The sequence below is a fragment of the Lissotriton helveticus genome, chromosome 1_1 (assembly GCF_964261635.1).
Source record: "Lissotriton helveticus chromosome 1_1, aLisHel1.1, whole genome shotgun sequence".
In the NCBI taxonomy this organism is placed as follows: domain Eukaryota; kingdom Metazoa; phylum Chordata; class Amphibia; order Caudata; family Salamandridae; genus Lissotriton; species Lissotriton helveticus.
This window is the reverse complement of record NC_136057.1, coordinates 418,247,621-418,270,339: the sequence shown is the minus strand read 5'-3', so window position 1 is coordinate 418,270,339 and position 22,719 is coordinate 418,247,621. Positions and strand designations below refer to the sequence as shown.

The 22,719-nt window shown below is 43.9% G+C and overlaps 1 protein-coding gene across 4 annotated transcripts in view; it reads left to right on the top strand.

The window, feature by feature from the left end:
• Nucleotides 1–22,719, top strand: part of DENND5B (DENN domain containing 5B) — a 578,042-nt gene that overhangs the window by 370,316 nt on the left and 185,007 nt on the right. For all 4 annotated transcript variants that reach the window (XM_078673773.1, XM_078673772.1, XM_078673775.1 and 1 more), the window contains 2 exons: nt 146–221; nt 6,694–6,775. In XM_078673773.1, the coding sequence (XP_078529899.1) occupies nt 146–221; nt 6,694–6,775 (158 nt within the window). The remainder of the gene's footprint in view (nt 1–145; nt 222–6,693; nt 6,776–22,719) is intronic.

Genomic DNA, 22,719 nt, shown 5'->3' with positions numbered 1-22,719 from the left:
AAGCTACTTTAAAGTGTGATATTCTTTTTAGGACGGGCTTATAAAAGCTTTTTTAAATGCTTATCAATAGAACTTTAAACCGTTTCAAGTTTTTGTGCAAGTTAGTAATTTATTTTTAACACATTGAAAACGCTTTATTTTTCAGGGCAAATCTGCACTGTGGTCGCATTTGCTTCAGTACCAAGAAAGAGAAGAAAAACAAGAACATATAGAGTCCCCAGGTGAACAGATAGCAATTCTACTGTACTTGTTTTGTATCCTGATGTGCTTGTGATATAACATTTCATTTATACTCCGCATTTGGTTTCAAGAATGGAGAAGCTATTGTTAATGATATGTTCTGTATTGAGTGCAAGTATTGATGAAATCTGTAATCCGTATGTTAAAACCAGGACAGGAGTCCATTCCAATCCAAGTAAACTTTGACTCTGCTCCACTACCTCCTCGTTCTGTAGGATTTTTAATAAGAATATCAGTACAGAGAACATTTGCCAATACTTGGGGCTTCCAGTTTACTCTGTTGAAACAAGGTCCATGGTGTAGCGTGGCTCTTCTAATCTACAAATCAGCTACCTTTAGAGTGATGTACTGTGCCCTGCCATCTGTTGCTTGTCATTCCTACAAATTTTAAAACACATATCATAACTGTCTCTTTTGTTTGTATATGGTATTTCAGTAGCACAAACGTAGCCAAAAGGCAGAACACTGTTACACGTTCAAAGACAGACATAAAATCGACGAGCAATAGGATTGTGATTTTGGGTTCTTTAAAGTGGTGACTCTTTAACTCATTCCTAAATTAGAGCAGCTTAGGTGGTGGGTACTTATAGGTCCATACCTATAAGTACCCACCACCTAAGCTGTCCCCATTATTGTTCCAGATCCTGAATTCATAGATGTAAAAGGACTGCTGTTTTGTTTTATTTTTTATTTTTTATTTGTTAATGCTTTTTTTATGCTTCTTAGTCTGCAGACTGAGGATGTCCTGGCTTAGGGTGTGCCAAGAACCACCATAGATGGTGAACTTGTTTGCAGATAAACGAGGGTGCTGGTCATGATGGCTTTGTAAATGATACAACTGGTTTTGAAGATGGTGCAGGCTGGCTGGGGAGCCAATGGAGTTCCATCAGCCTGAGGGATGCTGTCATCATATTTCTTCAGGCCTTGGATAAAACTTGCTGCGGCGTGCAGGATGCCTTTAAGGGTTGCAGTGTAGAGTATGAAAGGCTGTGGAGCAGGGTATTAGCTTGAGCAGCAGTTTTGAAGTTTCATTCTGGAAGAAATAGTTTCACTTCATTTAGAAGAGAGTGCGGGTATCAGACCGTCTTCTTTTTTGACAGTGTGTTCTTTAAGGGTGACGTTGGTATCCAGCTTGAATCCAATTGACTTGAATCCATCCAAGCTTTCCTGACCACAAATATAAAAGGCCCATTCATGGCAATTGAGAGACCTTCCCTGGTCACTCTTATGATACTGAAAATTAGGATTTAGAGACCATACCGCAGGAGCATATACCTTTATCTCTACAGCATATTTTTTGTAGGAGCGTACCCTAAGCAGTATGGTATGTGCTTAAGATACTGAAAGGGTTAATGGTTAATCACCTACATTTCTGGCAGTGTTGTCTTTTCTTTTTAGTGAGGGTAACGTGATAGATGCATAATTAAAAAGATAAACTCTTATACAGATACACAATTTATCTACTGATATAATTAAACAAATAAACATAGGTGTTCACTGTGCACAGAACCATGAAATCGGCAACAGAAAAATAGATTATGCTCTACAACTAGCATCACATGCTATAATAGATTTGGTCACCTAGACAAAAAAAATCATGATGTAGAATAATTAAACAATAGAGATCAAGGCATAAATAATTAAAATGGATAACACTTGACCTTGAGAGCCTAGACGCGGTTTCTCGCTTTAGTTAAAATTAGTTTGTGATTGAAGCAGGAAGTCATTTGCTGTCACCATCAACCCAAAGAAGGTGATTTTTTTGTTGAACCACCATTTAGCAAGAATTGGGCATCGTACAGCAATACCATTAAAAGGGGTATCCTGGTGATACGATGACACTAAACATGATTACAGCAGATTAAGTAGTCTAGGTTCACAAACTGGATTAATTTGAGCAAAATCCTATCCCAAAACAGATAAGGGTGGACAGTCTGTAAGCATATTCCCAAACCCAGCATTGGCAAAGCGCAGCAATTGTATTCTTATAAGATACCTAGAGCGTAGAAGATCTTTATACAGAGCATGATTCATCTGGAGATGGTCCACTTCTGCACAGTCCATCCTTTCTTCGCTCCAACATACCCTGCAAAGAGTTGGTCATCCACCCGGTACTCTATTGTGCGGTCAAGATAGAACGACAATGCTCTTTTTGGCCCAGACAGTGAAGTCACTGCTCTTCCTTGGAGGTATGAGGCAGAGGGTAAAAAGTAGGCAGAGTGATGTATTGGCCTACGTGAAAAGGAGTGACCACTCTCGTTTGAAGCACAAGTTTGTCTGGCTAGATATTTAAGTATGGAGGCTTGGATGACAAAGCCTGAAGCTTGCTGAGCCCCCGGGCAGATGTTATAGGCACGAGGAAGGCCGTCTTGATGGGGAGGAGCCTGACAATAGTGCAAAGGCTCAAAAGGGGCACACAAAAGAAAAGTGAGGACAAGTTTGAGGTCCCACTGGGGCATAACGAAAGGAGAGGGTTGAAAAAAATATTGCAAAACTTAAATCTATTTACAATACGGAATTTGGAAAGGGATGGCTGGTCAGGCAACCGCAAAAAAGTGGAAATAGCAGAAAGATAACCTTTAAGAGTGCCCAGAGCAGGTACCTGCTAGGCAAGAGAAGGAATGAAAAGAAGAACCTGAGAAAGGGGGGGCAGAAAGTGGATCGTTCTGTCTTTCTGTACACTATGCCACAAATTTTCCCCAACAACAGGCCTATACCGTCTTGGTAGAGGGCTTCCTGGATGCCAAGATAATGTTGCAGACTTCAGGAGGAAGGTATTGGTCGAAGGGCGTACAAGAGGCCTGAGCTCCACTCGAGATGAAAAGCGTCTCTGTGTGAAAGCTGCCTTAAAAACTCCAGCACGCAGAACTTGTCTGTCGCAAACCGATCTGACTAAGGCTCTCGACACTGCTGGAAGAGACCTTGCACCACCTGTGGATGGAGACACCATTTGTGATCCGCTAGGCATCTTCGGCTGGGTTGGTCAACCCTGGCGTTCAGAGAGCCAGCTAGGTGTTGAACCACTAGGGATATGCACTGATGTTCCAGCCATGTCCAGAGATACAGGGACTCTTGACAAAGGGTCCTCAACCACACCCGCCCTGTTTGTTGCAGTACCACATGGCGGTGGTGAGGGTAGAAAGGCTTTCAATGCCAGCTGGATCACCCGGTGCTCCAATAGGTTGATGTGGAGTCCAAATTACACCAGAGACCAGAGGCTTCTGAACTCCACCTCTCCCAGATGGCTGCGCCATCCCAGGAGTGACGCTTCAGTCACTGCTGTCAGATCTGGTTGGGGAAGGGAGAGGGGTCTGCTGCTGACCTAATCATGGTTCGTTAACCACCAGTGCATATTGTTTGCTATTCCCTGGAAAATCTGGACCATGTAATTGAGATTTCTCTGATGCTGTGCCCACTGTAACTTCAGGTCCCACTGCAGAGCCCGCATAAGCCAGCGGGCATTTGTCACAAGCAAGATGCCGGAGGCCATGAGGCCCAGCAGCCTCCGTCACTCTCACCGAAATCCAGGACAGTGGCTGAAACATCGGTATCATAGCCTTAGTATCCTGAACTCGCCATTAGGACCTTTGCCGCCCTTCTCACCACTGTTTCATATGACGCTCCCTACTCTGTAGCCATGGTAAATGGTGAAAGCATGCCAGTATCTGGAGAGGTATCCAGTCCGCTGGCGTCCTTCAAATCCTCACACCAGTCCATGATTGTGTCATAAGGCTGGTATTCTTAAGAGTCCAGTGACACCCTCTCATTCCTCACGGAGTCCTAACCCATAAGACCAGGGCTTAGATCCAGTCTGTAAGGCATGGCTCCAGTCTGCGTCGGGCAACGCCCCTCCGGCTCCGTTTCGGAGTCTGAGACCAGAATTGGGACAGCTCCATCGGTGCCTGGAGCATCGTATTAGGCGTCAGGGAAGGTAGAGGTGGCACGACCGGCATCAGTCTGGATCCATATAGGGATCCAAGGGGCCTGTCTGGTCCTGGAGCCGCTGGCATGGATCCAGTAGGGGGCCCCAACCAAACCCATCCAGCCGAAGGTGTGCCAGAGGGAATGAGCCGCCAAATATGAGGTGCATAGCCTGATAAAATTCTTTCAGTTGGTAGGGGGGTCGCTCCGGCTCCTGGGAAACTCTGGGAGGCACGGAGATCGCATAGGTGCTGTCTCTACCACAGAGTTAGGCCTCCAATGTTGACATTCCCTCGTCTCGTCAGCCGACGGACAACGAGAAGTTGAAGATCTCTTAGATTTCTTTTTCTTGTGATGTGACTTAACCAAATGACCAGACGACTTCAATAGCGACGCGGATCCCAAACTCTGCGACTGTTCCCGGGACCGTCCTCATGACCAGGATCTGGATCATTAAAGTGTCGCAGGCCGAGCTGCCAGGAGCTTTAGGGATCACTCCCTCAAGGCCTTCGGATTACTGCGAAGCAATCGCAGCAGGCTTTCAGATCGTGGTCGCGCTCGAAGCACCACAGGCATAAAAGATGTGGGTCCGTCACCAGCATCGAGCTGTGACAGGCGCTGCAGGGGTTTAAGCCGGCTTTTTGGAAGAACATCCCTGCCACACCAGGAGGAAAGCCTAAAAAAAAAACTTGACGGAAACTCAAAAATTGACTAACGGGTAGCTGTTTACCGGATCCACACTGACTGGTGCAGAAATAAAAGAACTGACAATAGCACACGGGGTGGTGCCTATAGAGGCACCATGCACGTCACTCCCAGCGCCGACGATCTCACGTGGTGCTGAATGACGCCACCTATCAGCATGTAGGTTTACTGCTGAGAAAAAGTTCCGGATCCAGACTGACCCCTGGAGATATTTCAAAAGGTAAGGAATCTGCAGAAGTCTCTGAGATAATTGCATTATGTAGCTTCTTGTACTAATCTAACTGTGTATTTACTTGGTTTATAACTGGTGTCCGACCTAATGTCTGCGACTAGAAGCAATTAAGCTTTGTACTGTGTGCATTTATAATTAAAATAACATTTATGAGGCGTTTATTTTCACTACATTCCAGTCCACATAATATTCAGTTGATTCTTGCAACTATTTTAGTGCATTGTGCTGCGGATGGAGCGCCCATCAGTAGTGCTCACGTGAGAGCAGTAGCACCTGTCCACAAAAGGACTACTGAACTACTTTTTTCTCATCAGTTTCTCATACGGAATGGAGATGGCTTTATAAAGGCACCTTCATTTTGCAAAATATGTATGTTTTTAAGATTTCCTTTCTCTGCCTTTGATCAGACATTTCATTCATTTCTTAATTATCTTATCTGTTTAGCTGTGATCAATATTCTTTCATTGGTGTCTTTCATTAATTTCTTCTGAATTCAAATTGTAAAGATGCAACACATCAACTTTATTAGACCTTGACCTTTCATCACTTTGTTTTAGTTTTAATTGTATTGACTTATAGCTAGTGCTACTTCTGTATCAGCTTTGTGGGGAAAGTGAAATAAAAATGAGCTGCTATGCCAGTCTTCAAGCTGTGTTCTGTCAGCTCGAAAAAATAAAAAAATTCAAAATGCGGTCCGTCACATTCTAACTGAATAATCATCCATAAAAAGACAGGATTGGAAGAAAAATAAATAAAGTGTTTGTAAAAAGGTCGTTTATCACAGTGCAAGCTGTGAAAAAGCATATCAGGAGATGGGGAAGGATAGTACAAAAGATAAAACAGCCAAGAGGGAAATAAGTGGTAAGACGGATGGGATCTGAAAATGGAGGTAGTGCTGTGACATAGAATAAAACATTAAATACAATTCCAAAGAATGAGGCAAAGAAGATATTTGCCTACGACCTGGTCAGATACAAATGCTTTGCAATCTTTTAAGGGGAATGAATTAAGGAGAACTAGTCGATTCAAGTTACTTGCAGATGTCATGCTAAAAAACTACAAAGACTATCCTCCAGACTAAGACTATCTACTTCTCTTAGAAAATTACGAACTCAGCCACTGAAACTAAGGACACTTTTGCAATAGTCGATGAGCTTGCACAACCTGACATGCCAAAGCCACACTTCAGGCCCCCCATAATGGTATTCCATGGTCCAATTACTAGAATGACAGAATTATGCAAAAATTATATTCATGTCATGAACCGTTAGCCTGGACATCATCATCTTAGTGAGGGGAGAAAAGTTAAGTAATGACTAGCAATATGTATATTTAAAAATGATAAATAATACAGTAGAATTAACAGCACTGACATCCCTTGCAATGTGCTTTCTTGCTTTAAGATGTTATAAGGAGCTGTAATAAGTATTCAAATCCTACTTCCTTAATGAAAACACACTCCGGTTATTTCTGCAGATCTCAACAGCATCAACTTTCATGAATTGCCATGTATTACTGATTTCTGCAACTAGGTTCAGATTTACAATTTCATTTTTTCCTCATTATTTACTTTTTGTGGCTCTTTTTAAAAACAGTGTCCCTAGGGCCGGAGAGAAGAAAATCAGAAAGTGGTGTGACATTGCCCTTACTCAGAGTATCTGTTATCCAGGATATGAGGTATGTGTACAAATATGCTCAATGCCAATTTATACAAAATCTGTAAATATGCTTCTGTATACAGACTTGTGCAATTTTACCTGACAAACTTCTAAACTAATGATAAGTGTTCTATTTAATCTGTGAATTCTTTACTTTAATAGCTAAGATATTTTTTTTTAGTAGTGGTTAATGTAGCAATCTAGTGGCATCACAGTGATGTGAATATCACATATGTTTCTTATTAACCAAACTAAATAATTATCATCTTATTAACCATGAGAAGACTTGTATACGAAAACCTTGGTTACATGCAAATCTCTCCAAAAGACACAGCAACCAACACATCTCCTATTGGAACGCTAGACATAAAGCTTGATAAACTATAATTTGTGTGCTTACTATATCTTATGCCCACACCATATGCGTCTCAACCCCAAATTTCTTTGTCCAGCTCGCTTGATAAACAAGTGACTCAGTTTTCTTAATTTCTATCATCTTCGGAAGATACTGATTTTTTTCTTATTTTTTTCTTATCATAATTTCCTTTTCTATGCTGTGATTTTCAAGATTTACTTTTATGCTGCCTGCTCCATCAACTTGCTGTAGTTAAGCAAACATAACTTTCTTTTGGTTATCTTTTGCATTCTTAGTGCATGCGTTGTTCTATGCTGTCTGAACATATGTTTGCAACTGTGACGTGGCAGTTCTTAAATGCTGAAGTCCAATGTGGAGTAAATGGACAACCAAATGTTTGGTTACTGATGATCTCTCAATAAAAAGCACAAAAGACTGAGAGTTACAAGTAAAATTACTCTAGGGTTCGCAGTCTCAGTATAGCTTTTTTCCTTAACCTTCATAAATCCTGTAATATCTGATGATCTTGTATTTCTTCTACAAACTGAGATAAATGCAGACATTATGGGTAAGGATAGAAGTTTATTCCAATCACCTAATTTTTTTGTTTGAAGGTAGTAGTGAGTTAAGATGTTTTGAGCTACCGATGTGATCATTATAAAAAAATTCCTGACGAGCATCCAGGTTGATAAAGCCTCTGTTCATTAATTTTCCCTTTGACAAAAAATATCACCACTGGGTAATTATAGTTAGTACCATGTTTCCATAGGAAAATAATTTTTTGGTTTACTAATAATTTGGCACCATTTGAGGAATCTTCACAAAACTTTCCAACAAAAAAGTTCATCCACCACAGCTCCTACTTGAAAAGGTTCAGAGTGATCCGTCAGTCGGGGGCTGAAAAAAGTGGTGCCCCAAAATGCATTTTCCCCATACATGGAACATCGGACAGTGACACCACAAAAATGTCTGTACCTTATTATACCAAATTCAGCAGAAAGCTGGATCTCGGCTAAGAAAGCATGTTTTTTGTGATTTGGTCTAAATCTTTTCAGTACATTTTGAAAAAGGACACTTTAAAATGTATATATCGGGCCGTAGAGTATCCGATGCCCTGACAGATCAAAAGCTAAAATCTGATTGACTGCAATTAATTCAACAAACATTTTAGGACTCCTGGGCTCAGTCCCCTGTTCTACAAAAAGGTTTCATGAATACATCTTGGGCAGCGTAGGGATACCCTGTCCCACCCCCAAGGTCTGGTGGGGAGGGCCATCCCAGGGAAAAAAACGTAATAAAAAGAATATTATACAGCACATTTTCAGAGGCTCCATGGTAAAAAAAAAAAATAATGAAAAGGTGGGCCTGACCGTTTGTGGGGAATAAAAGCCCCCCCCCCCCCAGGGTGGGTCAGCAAAATATTTGCTCGTGGGGGGAGTAATGTGTGGCCCCCCCTCCTCGATTTTGGTCTTGGGGTCCTCACACCCTTTAATAGGTAAGTGGGTGTGGGGTGCTTCTCTCTGAGCCAATGTCAGCCCCTGGGACCACATTCCTGGGGCTCAATGTATGACTCCCGCGGGGTAGGAGCAAATGTTTTGCCTGCCTACAAGTACGGGCAGGCAAAAATGTTTGCTCCTGCTGCGGAAGCAGAGTAAAAATCTGCTACTGCAGGGCAGGAATTTACTTGTTGCGGGCTCCCTCCAGGTGCTTTGAGTGGATCCTGGGGCTCTCTCCCAGCACCAATGAACTGAAGAGATGTGGGTACCGCAGATGGGACTAGGGCACACACAAGAATAATAAGTGCCTGGCTTCCGCCAGGGGAGCCAGCAGGAGCTGCGGAGGCACTGGGGCTATCTCCTGACTCAGCCCCCTTTCCTCCATCACCCCATCAAAACAAATGCAGTGGGTATTTATTTATAAAGTTTTATATAGCGCAAACTTGACCCAAGAGGGTATCAGAGCGCTTTACGTTTAGGATTGTTGCGTTGCAAGTTACTTTAACCTTTTTTTTTCTTTCTAAATAAGCATCCAGAGCCGTTTGTTTATTATGCAATGCTCCGGGAAGGAGCACCCCATAATGCCCTGCGTTTGCTAATTGAAATATATTTGATTGCATGGTCGTGCCCCAGTGTGGGAGGGAAACAACCAGCATATTTTTTAAGTGTTGGGGGGAGCTACAAGGTGTACAGCAGCCCCCAGAAATACTTTAAAAAAAATAACCTTATATTTCCTGGGTTCTATAGAACATGACCCCAGGAAATTATATTCATAGTTTTTAAGATTTCCCGGAGCTGGAGGTTTTGCCCTTCCGCCATTGACGTAGAATAGAGTAGAATGGGGTAGAGTGAAGTGGGTAGAGTAGAGTACAGTGGTGTAGAGTGGCGTAAGATAGAGTGGCATAGAATGAAGTGGAGTACAGTGCTTTGAAATGGCGTATAGTAGAGTGGGGCAGAATGAAGTGGGTACAAGTACTGTGGCGTAGAGTCGTGCATAGTACAGTACAGTGGCGAAGAGTGGTGCAGAGTATAGTGATGTAGAGTAGACTGAAGCGAGATAGAGTAGAGTGGCTCAGAGCGGAGAGGAGTAGTGTCTTGGAGTGGCGTAGAGTGCAGTAGCGTAGAGTTCGGTTGCATACAGTATCGTGGTACAGAATAGAGTGCAGTTGCAAAGAGTAGAGTTGTGCAAATTAGACTACAGTGCAGTGGCATTGAGTGCCATACAGTGGAGTAGAGTAGAATAGAGCAGTGTGTCATGGAGTGCTATAGAGCTACGTGGCACAGAATAGAGTGCAGTCGCGAAGAGTGGAGTTATGCAAACTAGAGTACAGTGGTGTACTGTGCAGAGCCATACAGTGGCGTCCAGTGGAATACAGTAGAGTAGAAAGGAGTGGGGTAGAGTTGCATCGACTTGAGTGGCATGGAGTACAGTGGTGTAGAGTACAGTGGTTTGCAGTGAAGTGTGGTACAAGTGAGGGGATAGAGTGAAGTGGGGGACAGTAGAATGGCGTACAGTAGACTGATGTAGAGTGAAATGGTGTGGAGTGGCATACAGTAGACAGGCATTCTGTGGGGTAGAGTGGCACTGTGTGGAGTGGAGTGGCAAGGCATACCGTAGAGTGGCATTCAATGCAGTGGCATAGAGTGCAGTAGCCCAGACTAAAGTGATGCAAAGTGCAATGGCGTAGGGTCCTGTTGCGTAGAGTAGAGTGGTACATAGTGCAGTGGCATAGACTGCATTGTTGCAGAGTTTAGTAACTTAGTAACGCAGAGTGCAGTGTTGTAGAGTGGAGTGGCGTGGAATGAAGCAGAGTGGTGGCGAGTACAGTAGAGTAGAATGCAGCAGCATAGCATGGAGTGTCTTAGAGTGGAGTGGATTGTGGTAGAGTAGAGTGGCATGGATTGACGCGGAGTTGGGTGGATTAGAGTAGAGAGGCATGTTGTACAGTGGAGTGGCTTGTCATACAGTGTTTAAACAGACGTAGCGGGAAAATGGCTGAAAGTATTTAAATGAAATTTGGCAGGAATGTAGATCATGGGGTGTTTTACAGTTATAAGGCACAGAACTTTTATAGATATAAGGCACAGAACATTAATGATATATTGAGTTGTGGTATACCGCGGTAATTTCATGCTCTACTGCAATATTTCACAATGACAAAACAGTATACATTTGGATAATAAATGCTTTTCAAAATGAAATGGCAGTCGTAATGTTTACACCTCACTTAGTCAGCATTCTTGGTTTTAAGGAAATATATATTGTAATACTGTCTTAGAAGTGCATAGGAAAGAAGGAGGCAGTTTAGCTAAGTATTTAAAGATGGGGGAAACTAGTTTTATTACTTTATATATTTTTTAAAAAGGTTACGGAGTACTGAGCTCGTACTTAGAAAGTACTGCGATACTTACAAATATATATATATATTTTTTTACATTTCAGCTGATGGGTTACTCCAGCACAAAGGTGACGTTTATCCCATCCACCGAAATATAAATCCAATTCTATCCTATGGGATTTACGCCGAGGCCTAAATCAGGCCCTAAGTATGGTCTAACTCTAAACCGTTTACTACACTATATTTCCCCTTAAAACCCAGAATGCGGAAATGGGGCCTGATTTAGAGTTTGGTGGACTGGGTTACTCCGTCACAAACGTGACTGATATCCCGCCCGCTATATTACGAGTCCATTATATCCTATGGCACTTGTAATACGGCAGACAGAATATCTGTTATGTTTGTGACGGAGTAACCCATCCCCCAAACTTTAAATCAGGCACTAGATATGGCCGAAACCATGGGTTCTCACAAACATTTTCTCGGGGCTAAAATATACACTCTGGTGTGTGCCCAAGGCCCACATTGATGCCATGGCATTACCAAGGACACAGGGTAGGTTGAGAAATTATCGGGACAGAAAAGGAAAAACATACCTTTTTTCGAAAGATAATTAGGACATGTTTTATTTTAAAAACTCTGCAAATTTTGTAACCTCTTATCCTATACTGTGTATAGCCTATACATTTTTTAAATTGTTTAGGCTAGGTTATACTGCGTGTAATATATTTCATGCATAGTCACAGGAGGGGACCACATAGCATTACATATGTATATAAAAACATAATGTGTATTTGTAAAGCGTGTGCTTACCGAAGGGTATCTTGGTGCTGAATAACAGATGTTTATTGTTACTCAACGGAACTCATTTTATCGACCTCATAAGGATGTAAGGCTGAATGGATTTGCAAGGATTTTAACCTGTGACAATGTAGTCGAACACAGGCCCCTACAGTGGACAAATTAGTTCACTAAGCCACTAGACCCGTGAACCCAGTTTCCCAGGTAACCAACCAGGATGTGGCACAGTGAACCTCTTGTTAGAGACATGGACATGAATTCTGTAGAGATCGCATTAACTACCTGCGCTTTCCCTACCAAAACTAGGCATTTCTAAAGATCTATTTTACTTGCACTTGTTTTTCATTTAAGATGTTTGCGTTGCATTTTCTATCCTGGTACCTATAGATTAGAAGAACATCAAAATAATAACAGAATATTTTTTTCTTTTTAACTATCTGTCTACCACCCCTCCCCACACCCCCTGGACCCTGTCTCATTATATGCACAACTACATTTCCCATAATTTTTTAAGCACTTTCACAGTCCTCTCATCTAATCTTTCACAATGAGCAAGGTTGTCTTATTGAAAGTAGGTGAAGTGTCTGTAGAAACAAAGCCCATAACCAAAATCAGTTCTGGTTGGAGGAGGAGCTACGCTCGTAACCAAGATGGCCGCATAAGCTCCCGGCTCTGCCGACCTCCACCAGAAGCTCATGAATCCTGACTCCTATCCTGATTTCCCGCCGGACTCCCGTGCAGGTGAACTGCGCCTGACTCGAAAGGTGCAATCCCGGAATTTCTAGCTGCTCGGACGACAAAGATAGGTCGTGTGCCATTCTTGGCCTACCCCAGATTTGAAGCCGGGGCCTCGAGTTTTAACCCGGCCGGGTTGGAGTTGAACAACCTCGGCCGCGGACCGTGGGCGGTTCCGGTCTCCTGAAGTGGAGTTTTTCCTCTCCCGTTATGGATGGTGATTTGGTGACAGCTCTACCCAGCAACTACGGTGGCCTATTGTACCGACTATTTGTTCGGGGTTCCGCTGCCCGGAGGCCCCGTTGAGCTCCCGGGGTTTTCTGGGCTCGGTTCCTCGTGGGCGGCGACGGTACTGCTATCGTGCTTTGGACGTGTTAACGGTTGTTTCTACATTGCTTCTGCCCTGTGCCCCGGAGAAGTCGACCTCCGAGGTTCGGACACCCGCCCGGTCGCTCATTGAGGGGCGATGGAGCGGGCTGAAACTACACCGTCGCTACGCACTGTAATGGCCGCCATTTTGGAGCTCCACACACGATTCACCACCACCTTCCAGGAGATGATCATAATTAGGGCTCCCGGTTTTATGGTATTTATTTTTTTGCCGTTTCCGTCTGCATTTATCCATATTTATTTTTTGGGCATTTTTTCTGTTTTTATCCGCATTTATTTTTGCCACAAGCAAAAAATGAAGCTACATCTAGTATTTTTCCACATTTATTTCAGTCCCCAAAAAACACGGACACAAGAGCCGAGGGAACAACAAACTACATGGCAACAAACTCAACACACAACGATCACAATGCAAAAGGGACACCACAAGCCACCAGGCTGCAGACAGACATGGGGTTAAGTGTGCGTCCAGCAACAAAAGTTGGATCTAGAACTAGTTGTTGCAGACCCAGAACATGAGATAACATAGGCTAATGTTTTCCCAACATTCTGGTCCTGACCACATTATTTCGGACAGCCCTCAGCACATACAATCATCACTCACCATTGAACACTGTACAGGCACATGCGGCAGAGGAAGGGCCTATTGAGAGACCGCTGCCCTGAACTCTAGGTATTTGCAATAGAAGGTGTTCTTGGGGTAATGAGAGATAAAGTTTTATGCTGGGGAATATTGTTATCAAATATAGGAGTGGAAACTGTGACTGGGGCAACGCAAACCCTCACACCTCTCACAGGCTGCACCTGTCTACTTAACTATCGAGTACTCTCAATTTGAGAATTTCTGTTTTCCTCTGTGTAACTGCGTTTGCGCACTAACGTTTATTAACATTTTTTTAACGAAATGTGTACATGTAGAATACCAGCCCTTAATGTAAAACAAATGCTGCTTGGCCAAAAACTATTCATCCTGCAGTGCATTATTTGGCATTATGAAAACACAGTGCTGTTCAGTGTCATCACAGCATGGTTGCAGAATTTAAAGTGCAGATACAGAATATGTAATGGATCCTGACATGAAATAACTGATGCCTTTTCAGTTGATGAGTTAGTGTGTTTGCCCACTGCCACTCTGGGCTGACAGACACTTGGTTCATGGGACTGCAAGATGGAGGCGGTAAATGGTTCTGAAAACGTTTCTAATTTCTCCTAATTTTAGTAAAGTTAACAATTTGCACAACGTTGATTGTGACATTCTCTCACATTTCATGACATAATTTCTGTGACTCATCAATGATGTCAGGCGTCATGAAATGTGATTTCCAGGTATTGCAGGTGCTCTCGGTGCAATGTGTGCTTGTGGGCCTTTCGTTGGTGGTGGCAGAGTCGAGACCCGTCCACTCTAGCAGTGTCTGTGAGGAAGAACAACATTGGCAAAGAGGGCCCTTTATTTTTCATGAAACAACCCTCGGCCATTAAATACACAGTCCAGGGTAAAAGAACCCAGTAAAGTATGAAAGGCATTTTAAACCTTTACACTTGAGTTTACGCAAATTGTTTTACAGCTCTGAAAATAGGAGCATAAACCACAACAGTGAGATAAAACAGGCTTCTGTATGGGTGTCCGGGTTTGATTTCCGAGTGGCCTATTCCCCTTTTTATGGAGATTGATGACACAGGTTGCCTTACTTTGGCTCCTGATGTGTAACACCTCATTGATGGCTCGACAATGTGCCCTGCCAAGAATCCTTTGTTTTGCTAATGCCCTGCTCCCTTCTACCTGGGCTGGGATGTAGAGCCAAATTACGGGGTGTGTGCTACGAAGAATTTCGGGGGAGGGGGGGGGGGCTGATTCTCCCAGCAATTTGCAGAGCTGAGATGCAGGGACGCTATGAAGTGAAGAGGTGAGAAAACACAACAAAGCCTCGTTATTAAATAAATGTTCTTTTAAAGACCTCTGAAGTACTTGTGCAGCTGTGTGTGACCCGGGAAGCCGGGCTGACACACAGGGGGGGGCAGCGGGGGTCACAGGTCTGAAGCTCTTTGAGCCCCTTGGCGCTGCGCGCCATTAATTTGTCCGGAGGCCACAGAAAGAGACTTGTCAACAGATGCGGAGTTCAAAGGAAGGGCTGGGGCAGCAGCAAAAGGAACAGGGGCATAGCAACTCTGGGCTGAAGCACGGCCATTTACTAGTATTTACCCGTTTTTACATATAAATACAGACAAAGGAAAAATTGTTTTCCGTCTGTATTTATATGTAAAAATCCGTTTAAACGGAAAACCGGGAGCCCTTATCATAATTGTTGATCGTATAGGCTTGGGACCGGATTCTGGCCCTTTGTTCCTGGAGAGCCGAGATACTTCTTCCGCGGAGAACGCCTTGATTGTTACCGAGGACCCTGTGCAGGATACAGACACGGAAATCTACTGCGACCCTAAGATGGCGGCTATCGAGCCCGAAAGAACTGGACGTTTATTTAGCCCTATGTCGACCCCGCTCGAGATGGATGTGACTGTCTTCGTAAGCCATTGTGACTTCTCCAACGTCTGTCGGACTACACCTTTGCCTCTTTTTGTGAGTGATCAAAACTGCTTTGCAGATTTTTCGCTGGAGGGCAGTGGATTTGCTTTGACTTTTGGACTCTGTGGCCGTCTATCCTGTTTTCCCTCCTATCGAATTGATCTTGACACACTACTATTTTCTATTAATCTTGTTGTGATGGCGGTTCGGCTGGACAGAGCCTGCGTGGAGAAACGCAGCGACCTATTTGTACTGGATGGGGTCATCGTGTTGGATCGCGAGGGTTTGGCCTGAACTTGATTGGACTTTGATGCACTGTTTCTTTTGTCTTTGCTGGGTGGTATCTGTGGGAGCGAGGGCCAGATGTGAATCTGATTGTCTGATTATTAGTCTGATATGCTCGGGAAGGGATTTGCTGCCTCTGCGGTGCCGGGGGTCGGGCGGGATGGTCCTTTTTCTGTTTGCGGCTCCCCTACGGACTGTCTTTTGATTTGCTAAACTTTGCTTAACACTACGGTGGGGGGTGTCTGCTTTTGGCGGGGGGATGGGAGTCCGGGAGCTCTTATCGTTTTGCAACATTCTCCTCCTCCAAATTTTTCCCTTCCTTGGGGCGTAGTTTAGGGGACGACAGGCACGCTGCTAGTGGGGTTAGGTCGTAGCCATCTGCAGGGGTGTAGGGTGGGGGGTTGTGGGGGGGGGGGTATTTTTCCTTTGTTATTTTCTATGACCATTCTATTTCCCTTTTCCTTTCTTCACAAGAGATGTGGCGTATTCTCCTGATTTTTGCCTAAACGTATCTGGGTGTCATATGTCTGCCTCGTATATCCTGCACTCCTGGTGGGCGGGTGCTGTGGGGGGGTGCCTGCGATCATTGCTATCTAATTGTTTTGCTTCTGCTTTACGCTGGTATTGATTTTTTTGCTGATTCTGACTGTACGGTATTTCTTCACTTCACTTGCCCGTCCACAGCTGTGTTGTATTCGTTTATGACATCTGATATGTATATTTCTCCTCTTGTGTTATAATAATAAAAAGATTTATAAAAAAAAAAAAAAAATCAGTTCTGGTTGTTCTATGAGCAGGACAGCACTATTCATACAACAAGCTGAACTAACTGTACAAGCCAAGGCCAAAATCACATAACGATAGGTTTGAGGCATGTGAGCTGTAGATCACATGCTTTGCATACCCCTGCCATCTAGTGTTGGGTCCAGATGTTTGCAAGTTGTTTTTGTTCGAAGAAGTCTTTGCAGTGACGAGGTAAGGTGACTCCTCCTTTCGGTGATGGTGCTCATGGGCATTGACTCCATTGTTAGATTGTTTTCCCGCAGAGGGTGAGAATGGAGTTAATAAGTGTAGAATAGAGATGTCCATGAGTATGAATGTAAATTGAGAACTAAAACAACTACAGGAGACCGGGGAGGTGGGTGGGCGCATGTGAATGCGCATGGGCATCGACTTCATTGTTTGATTGTTTTTTTCTGCCATCGGGTTCGGATGTGTATTGCTGCGCTCCGGAATCGTTCCTCGGGTTCCCCTCAGTGCGCAATCCACTCTACCCTCAACTGTATGGTTTTTGAATGTGTTCCATTTTCTCTGCAGTTCGACTCCATTTCGATCGGAAGATCTGCAAGCGGCCTTCCAGCCTATCCGCGTCGGTCTGGCTCCTTGTTGATGGAACGGACTCCATTTAATTTCTGCCCACTGTGCCACGCAAAGTCTCCACGTACAGACTTGCATCAAGTGTGTAACTTGTGCTTGTCTCCAGAGCACAAAGAACAATACTGCGATGCGTGCTGAACCTTCGGATCCAAAAAAACGCTGTGATCGTCGGGCCCAACGTCGAGAGATGCAGCGGCAACAGTTAGACGACAGACCTGAACTCTTCGGCGAAGACTCCCGAGCAAGAGGAGGTCTCAGCAGTTGAAGAAGAACAGGCCTTAGCTGCAACTGACTCCGAATCAGGGTTGCAGATTGACCTCGATGACCGTGTGCCACAGGGACAAGCAGACGCGAGTACAGAAGACCTCCTCCCCCCCTCCTGCACCCACCGTCCCTAAAAAATCTAAGGCTTTGCCACCACCTCCGCCTCCAGGCCAAATTCGGCACGAGAAGAGGTTTCTGACGCTCTGACTTGGCACCGAAACACTGTGACAATCCTTCGGGCTCGGGACCAAGTCAACCAAAACTCACCTCCGAGCCGAAACCTTCGGGCTCTAAGCACAAAATTGGTTCGGAGCCAAAACCTTCAACACCGAAAACGAAGAAACATTCCTCTGAGCCAAAATCTTCAGCGCCGAAAGGACATTCCAGCTTTGCTCCAAAAGCTTTGGTGCCCAAAACTAAAGAGCTGCCCATAACGCAGCCAGATCCAAACATAGATGTTGTACCACCTAAATCGGATCTGAAACAGAAGAAACTCTATTAATCCTGACACAGGGCATATTCACTGTAAACCGCCATCCAAGTACAAGCTTCCTGATGAAGACAGCCCTTATAAAATTCCATTGAAGAAGAAAAATGTGGGTATTAGTCCTTTCCACACATTGCCATCTCCACCGCCTCCCTCTCCACCACAGCTTGCTCCTTTACACATCACACCTCATCAGTCTCCTCTACCTAACCTTGATGCAGGTGATACTGATGACGATGATGCTGTTACCAGTAGATCCTTGGATGGATTATACAGTTGATCCTCCACAGGATACAGACCCAGATCTTTACCCTGCCAGGCCATCTCCACCTGATGACAATCGGTCATATCAAGAGCTCATTGCTAGAAGCGTACAATACAATGGGTGGAGCTCCATAAAGATTCCTTAGAGAAGGACTTTCTGTTTGAGGCTCTGGGAACAGATAAGTCCAGCCAGATTCTGCCTATGCTCAAGGGTATGTTGAGGCACACAGACAACATTGTTAAAGATCTTGTACGTGCTAGAATCCTCACTCCTAGAGTAGATAAAAATACAAACCTTTCCCAACAGAACCTATTTTCATTAAAGGTCAGTTACCACTTGACTCTTTAGGAGTATCTAATGCTCGAAAGCGAGCGAGTTCAATAGCGTCTGGGGATGCTCCTCCCCCAGATACAGAGTCAAAGCTTATTGATGCTTCTGGCAAACATATAGCTGCGCAAGCAGCTAATCATTGGTGTATTGCTAATACCTGAGGTCTCCTAGCAAGATACGATAGGGACGACTGGAACAAAATGCAGCAATTACTTCAGTTTCTCCCAGATGAGCATAAGGCGAAAGCTCAGGATTTAGTTCAAGAAGATAAACTGATTTCTAACTCTTCTATTAGATGCGCTCCAGATGTGGCGAAACACTGCATCTAGAGAGGTGAATACTAGCATCCTACTCCGAAGACATGCCTGGTTACAGATTTCAGGGTTCAAACCTGAAGTTCAACAATCCATTCGCAACATGCCTTTTGACAAGAACCTCTTTTTGGTCCTCGAAAAAATGAAAAAAGACACAAATGTTGCAAAATCAATGGGAGCGCGTCAATCTCCCTCAAATAGAGGTTCATTTCGGCGCTCCTTTTACAGGGGAGGGTCCAAGTCAACAGGGACAGACCAAAACACTTCCTCCTACAAAGGTAATTCCCAATCATCTTTTACAAGAGGATTTTTCAGAGGAGGTTATAGGGGAAATAGTCTCAGGGGCAGAGGTAAAAACACCATACCCCGCAATTCCCCTTCCCCAAATAAAGTGACTTCCCTGCACTTTCCTCCGACTATTCCGCACCTGTCGGAGGAAGATTGCAAGACTTTATCCCCATTTGGGAATCGATAACAACAGACAAATGGGTATTTGGAATTATCGAACATGGTTATTGCCTGGCGCTTACCAACAGTCCGCCAAACAGTCCACATTGATATGACAAATTGTCACCAGACCACCAGCACTTGCTTCAACTAGATGTGAAATCTCTATTACTCAAAGAGACTATAGAACCGTCCTACGGCTCGTTAAAACCTAATCTAGATGTCGGAGAGTTAAACAAATACATACTGTCAAAGCACTTTCACATGGTGACTCTTCAACAAGTACTTCTCCTTTTACAGCAGGGCGACTTTATATCTGCTCTAGATTTAAAAGACGCCTACTTTCCCATTCCAGTTCATCTGGCTCCTCCAAAATACCTCAGATTGGTGATAGCAGGCAAACACTACCCGTTCAATGTACTTCCATTTGGCGTCACCACGGCCCCCAGAGTGTTCACCAAATGTCTCGGATTATTAGCAGCTTATCTCAGGAGACAGTCTAATTATGTCTTCTCTAATCTAGACGACTGGCTTATCAAAGCGGGCACTTACCAGGACTGTACACTACACACTTAGGCAACAGTACGCCTACTTCATCGGTTGAGTTTCACAATCAATGCACAAAAATCTCACCTGTGCCCTGAACAAGTACAGTCTCATCTGGGAGCTTCCCTCAAAGCTCTAGCCTCTCCCAATGCATCCAGGATTCACAATATTCAGTCCACAGTACTACAATTTCAAAACAATCAAACATTACCAGACAGAGTTTTCATGCAACTGCTGGGAATGATGGCATCCTGCATTGCAATCGTACCTCATACTAGGCTTCACATGCGTCCTCTGCAAGAATGTCTAGCGCGTCAGTGGAATCAGTCACAGGGACAATTAACAGATCTAATGTTGGTAGATGGCCATATCCATCGCTCTCTGCAGTGGTGCTACCCTCACAACTTATCAAAAGGGCGGCCCTTCATGGACCCGATTCAACAGACTGTACTGAAAGCAGACGCATTGGTTGGGGTGCCCATCTCCAACATTACACAATGCAAGGGCTGTGGTCAGACAGTCACAAACGTCTCCACACAAACTACCTGGAACTTCTAGCAGTGTTCCTAGCACTCAAAGGTTTTCTAACTCACCTTGTAAGGAAAAATGTTCTAGTACGCACCGACAACATGACAGCAATGTACGATCTACAGAAGCAGGGAGGGACACACACTCTCCAGCTGTCGCGCCTTGCACAAAGCATTTGGAATTGAGCAATTCATCACAAAATGTATCTCCTAGCAGAACACCTTCTAGGAGTAGACTATCAAATTGCCGACCTACTCAGCAGACACAGGCAGCAAGTTCACGAGTGGGAACTTCATCCCCAAGGTCTTCTTCCCTACTTTCAACAATGGGGATTTCCACAGATAGATCTGTTTGCCACAGTACACAACGCAAAATGCCCAAACTTCGAATACAGGGTCCCACACCATCTATCAAAAGGCAATGCTCTATAGATGAATTGGTCAGGACTATTTGCCTACGCTTTTCCGCCTCTCCCACTAATTCCATCACTGGTTCGAAAGCTCAGACAAACATCCCTCCCACTGATCTTAGTAGCCCACACATGGACTCGTCAGCTTTGGTACACCACCCTGTTAGAACTGTTGGTGGTTCCACATCAAAAGCTACATCTCTCACCCAGTCTCCTCACTTAGCCTAGAGATTTGGCTCCTGAAGTCATAGAGTTTGGTTATTTACAACTACCACCAGACGGTATAAATATTCTCAAAGAGGCTAGAAAGCCAACTACTAGAGCATGTTATGCAGCAAAATGGAAACTGTGTATCTATTGTAACAACAACAATAGCAATCCACTCAATGCTTCTGTACAGATATCATTTGTTATCTGTTGAATTTACAGCAATCTGGATTGGCTTACACATCCATTCCTTTACAACTAAAAGCAGTAGCCTCACACTTGCAAAATAGACAACACTTCTCTCTATTCAGAGTACCAGTGATTAAAGCCTTCATGGAAGGATACAAAAAGGGTGATACCACCCAGAGTTCCCCATGCACCTGAGTGGACTTTAACATAGTCCTTAAAAGGCTAATGTGTTCACCTTTTGAACCAATGCTCAAATGTCGGTTACAATTCCTCTCATAGAAGGTTGCTTTCCTCATAGCAATAACCTCACTAAGGAGAGTTAGTGAACTTAAGGCATTAACTATACAAGAGCCTTTCTTTCAACTTCACAAAGATAGGGTGGTTCATGGAACAAATCCTAAATTTCTCCCTAAAGTAGTTTCTGCCTTTCATATTAATCAATCAGTTGAGTTACCTGTGTTCTTTCCTCAACCTGATTCTGTAGCAGAGCGAGCTCTGCACACACTTGATGTTAGAAGAGCTATACTATATAACTTAGAAAGAACCAAAGAATTTCGGAAAGCAAAGCAGCTATTTGATGCTTTTCTCTAGCACTCAAAGGCAATCCCATATCTGTCGGGTATTGCAGGATGGATTGTATAATGTATCCAAACATGTTATGCTAAAGCAAAAAGAAATTTGATAATACCCCCTGGAGCGCATTCCGCTGGCAAGATAGGGGCTACTATGGCCTTCTTAGCGAATATTACCCTAGCCAAGAACTGTAAGGCAGCAGCATGGTCTACACCGCACACATTCACCAAACACTATTGCGCAGATGTGTTAGCGAAACAACAAGCAAATGTAGGCCAAGCAGTACTTAAAACACTGTTTCTAACAACTACAACTACTACAGGTTAGCCACCGCTTTGGGAGTATACTGCTATATAGTCTATGCAAAGCATGTGATCTGCAGCTCACATGCCTCTCACGGACAATGTTACTTACCCAGTAAGCATCTGTTCTTTGCATGTAGAGCTGTAGATTCACATGCGCCCACCCGCCTCCCGGGTTCCTGTAGTTGTTGTAGTTCTCAATTTACCCTCATACTCATGGACATCTCTATTCTACACTTACTAACTCCATTCTCACCCTCTGCTGGAAACAATCTAACAATGGAGTCGATGCCCATGAGCACTATCACCTAAAGGAGGAGTCACCTTACCTCGTGACTGCAAAGACTTTTTCGAACAAAAACAACTTGCAAACATCCAGACCCAACACTAGATGGTAGGAGTATGCAAAGCATGTGAATGTACAGCTCTACATACCAAGAACAGATGCTTACTGGGTAAGTAACATTATCCTTCTGGGTTAGCAGAATTAGCCAATAATGGAACTGATGCAGCTTTCTCTGATTTACAAAAGTTCCAGGAAGATGATCAAGGAAAGGTCTGCCGGGCAGCTGGCCGCACTTTGAGTACCAATGATCTAAAAAATATTTCACCCTTACAAAATTAAAAGACAGCCATATTTGTTTTAACCGCACTTAGTCTGCATTCTTGGTTTTATTGTAATGGGAAATGTAGTGGCTTTTAGGGAGTACTGCAGTACTCCAGATTTGTTTTTAAAAGTGTACTTTACCCTAACTTTACAGTCTTACCAAAGGAGCATCACTGCTTCCTATGCACTTCTAAAA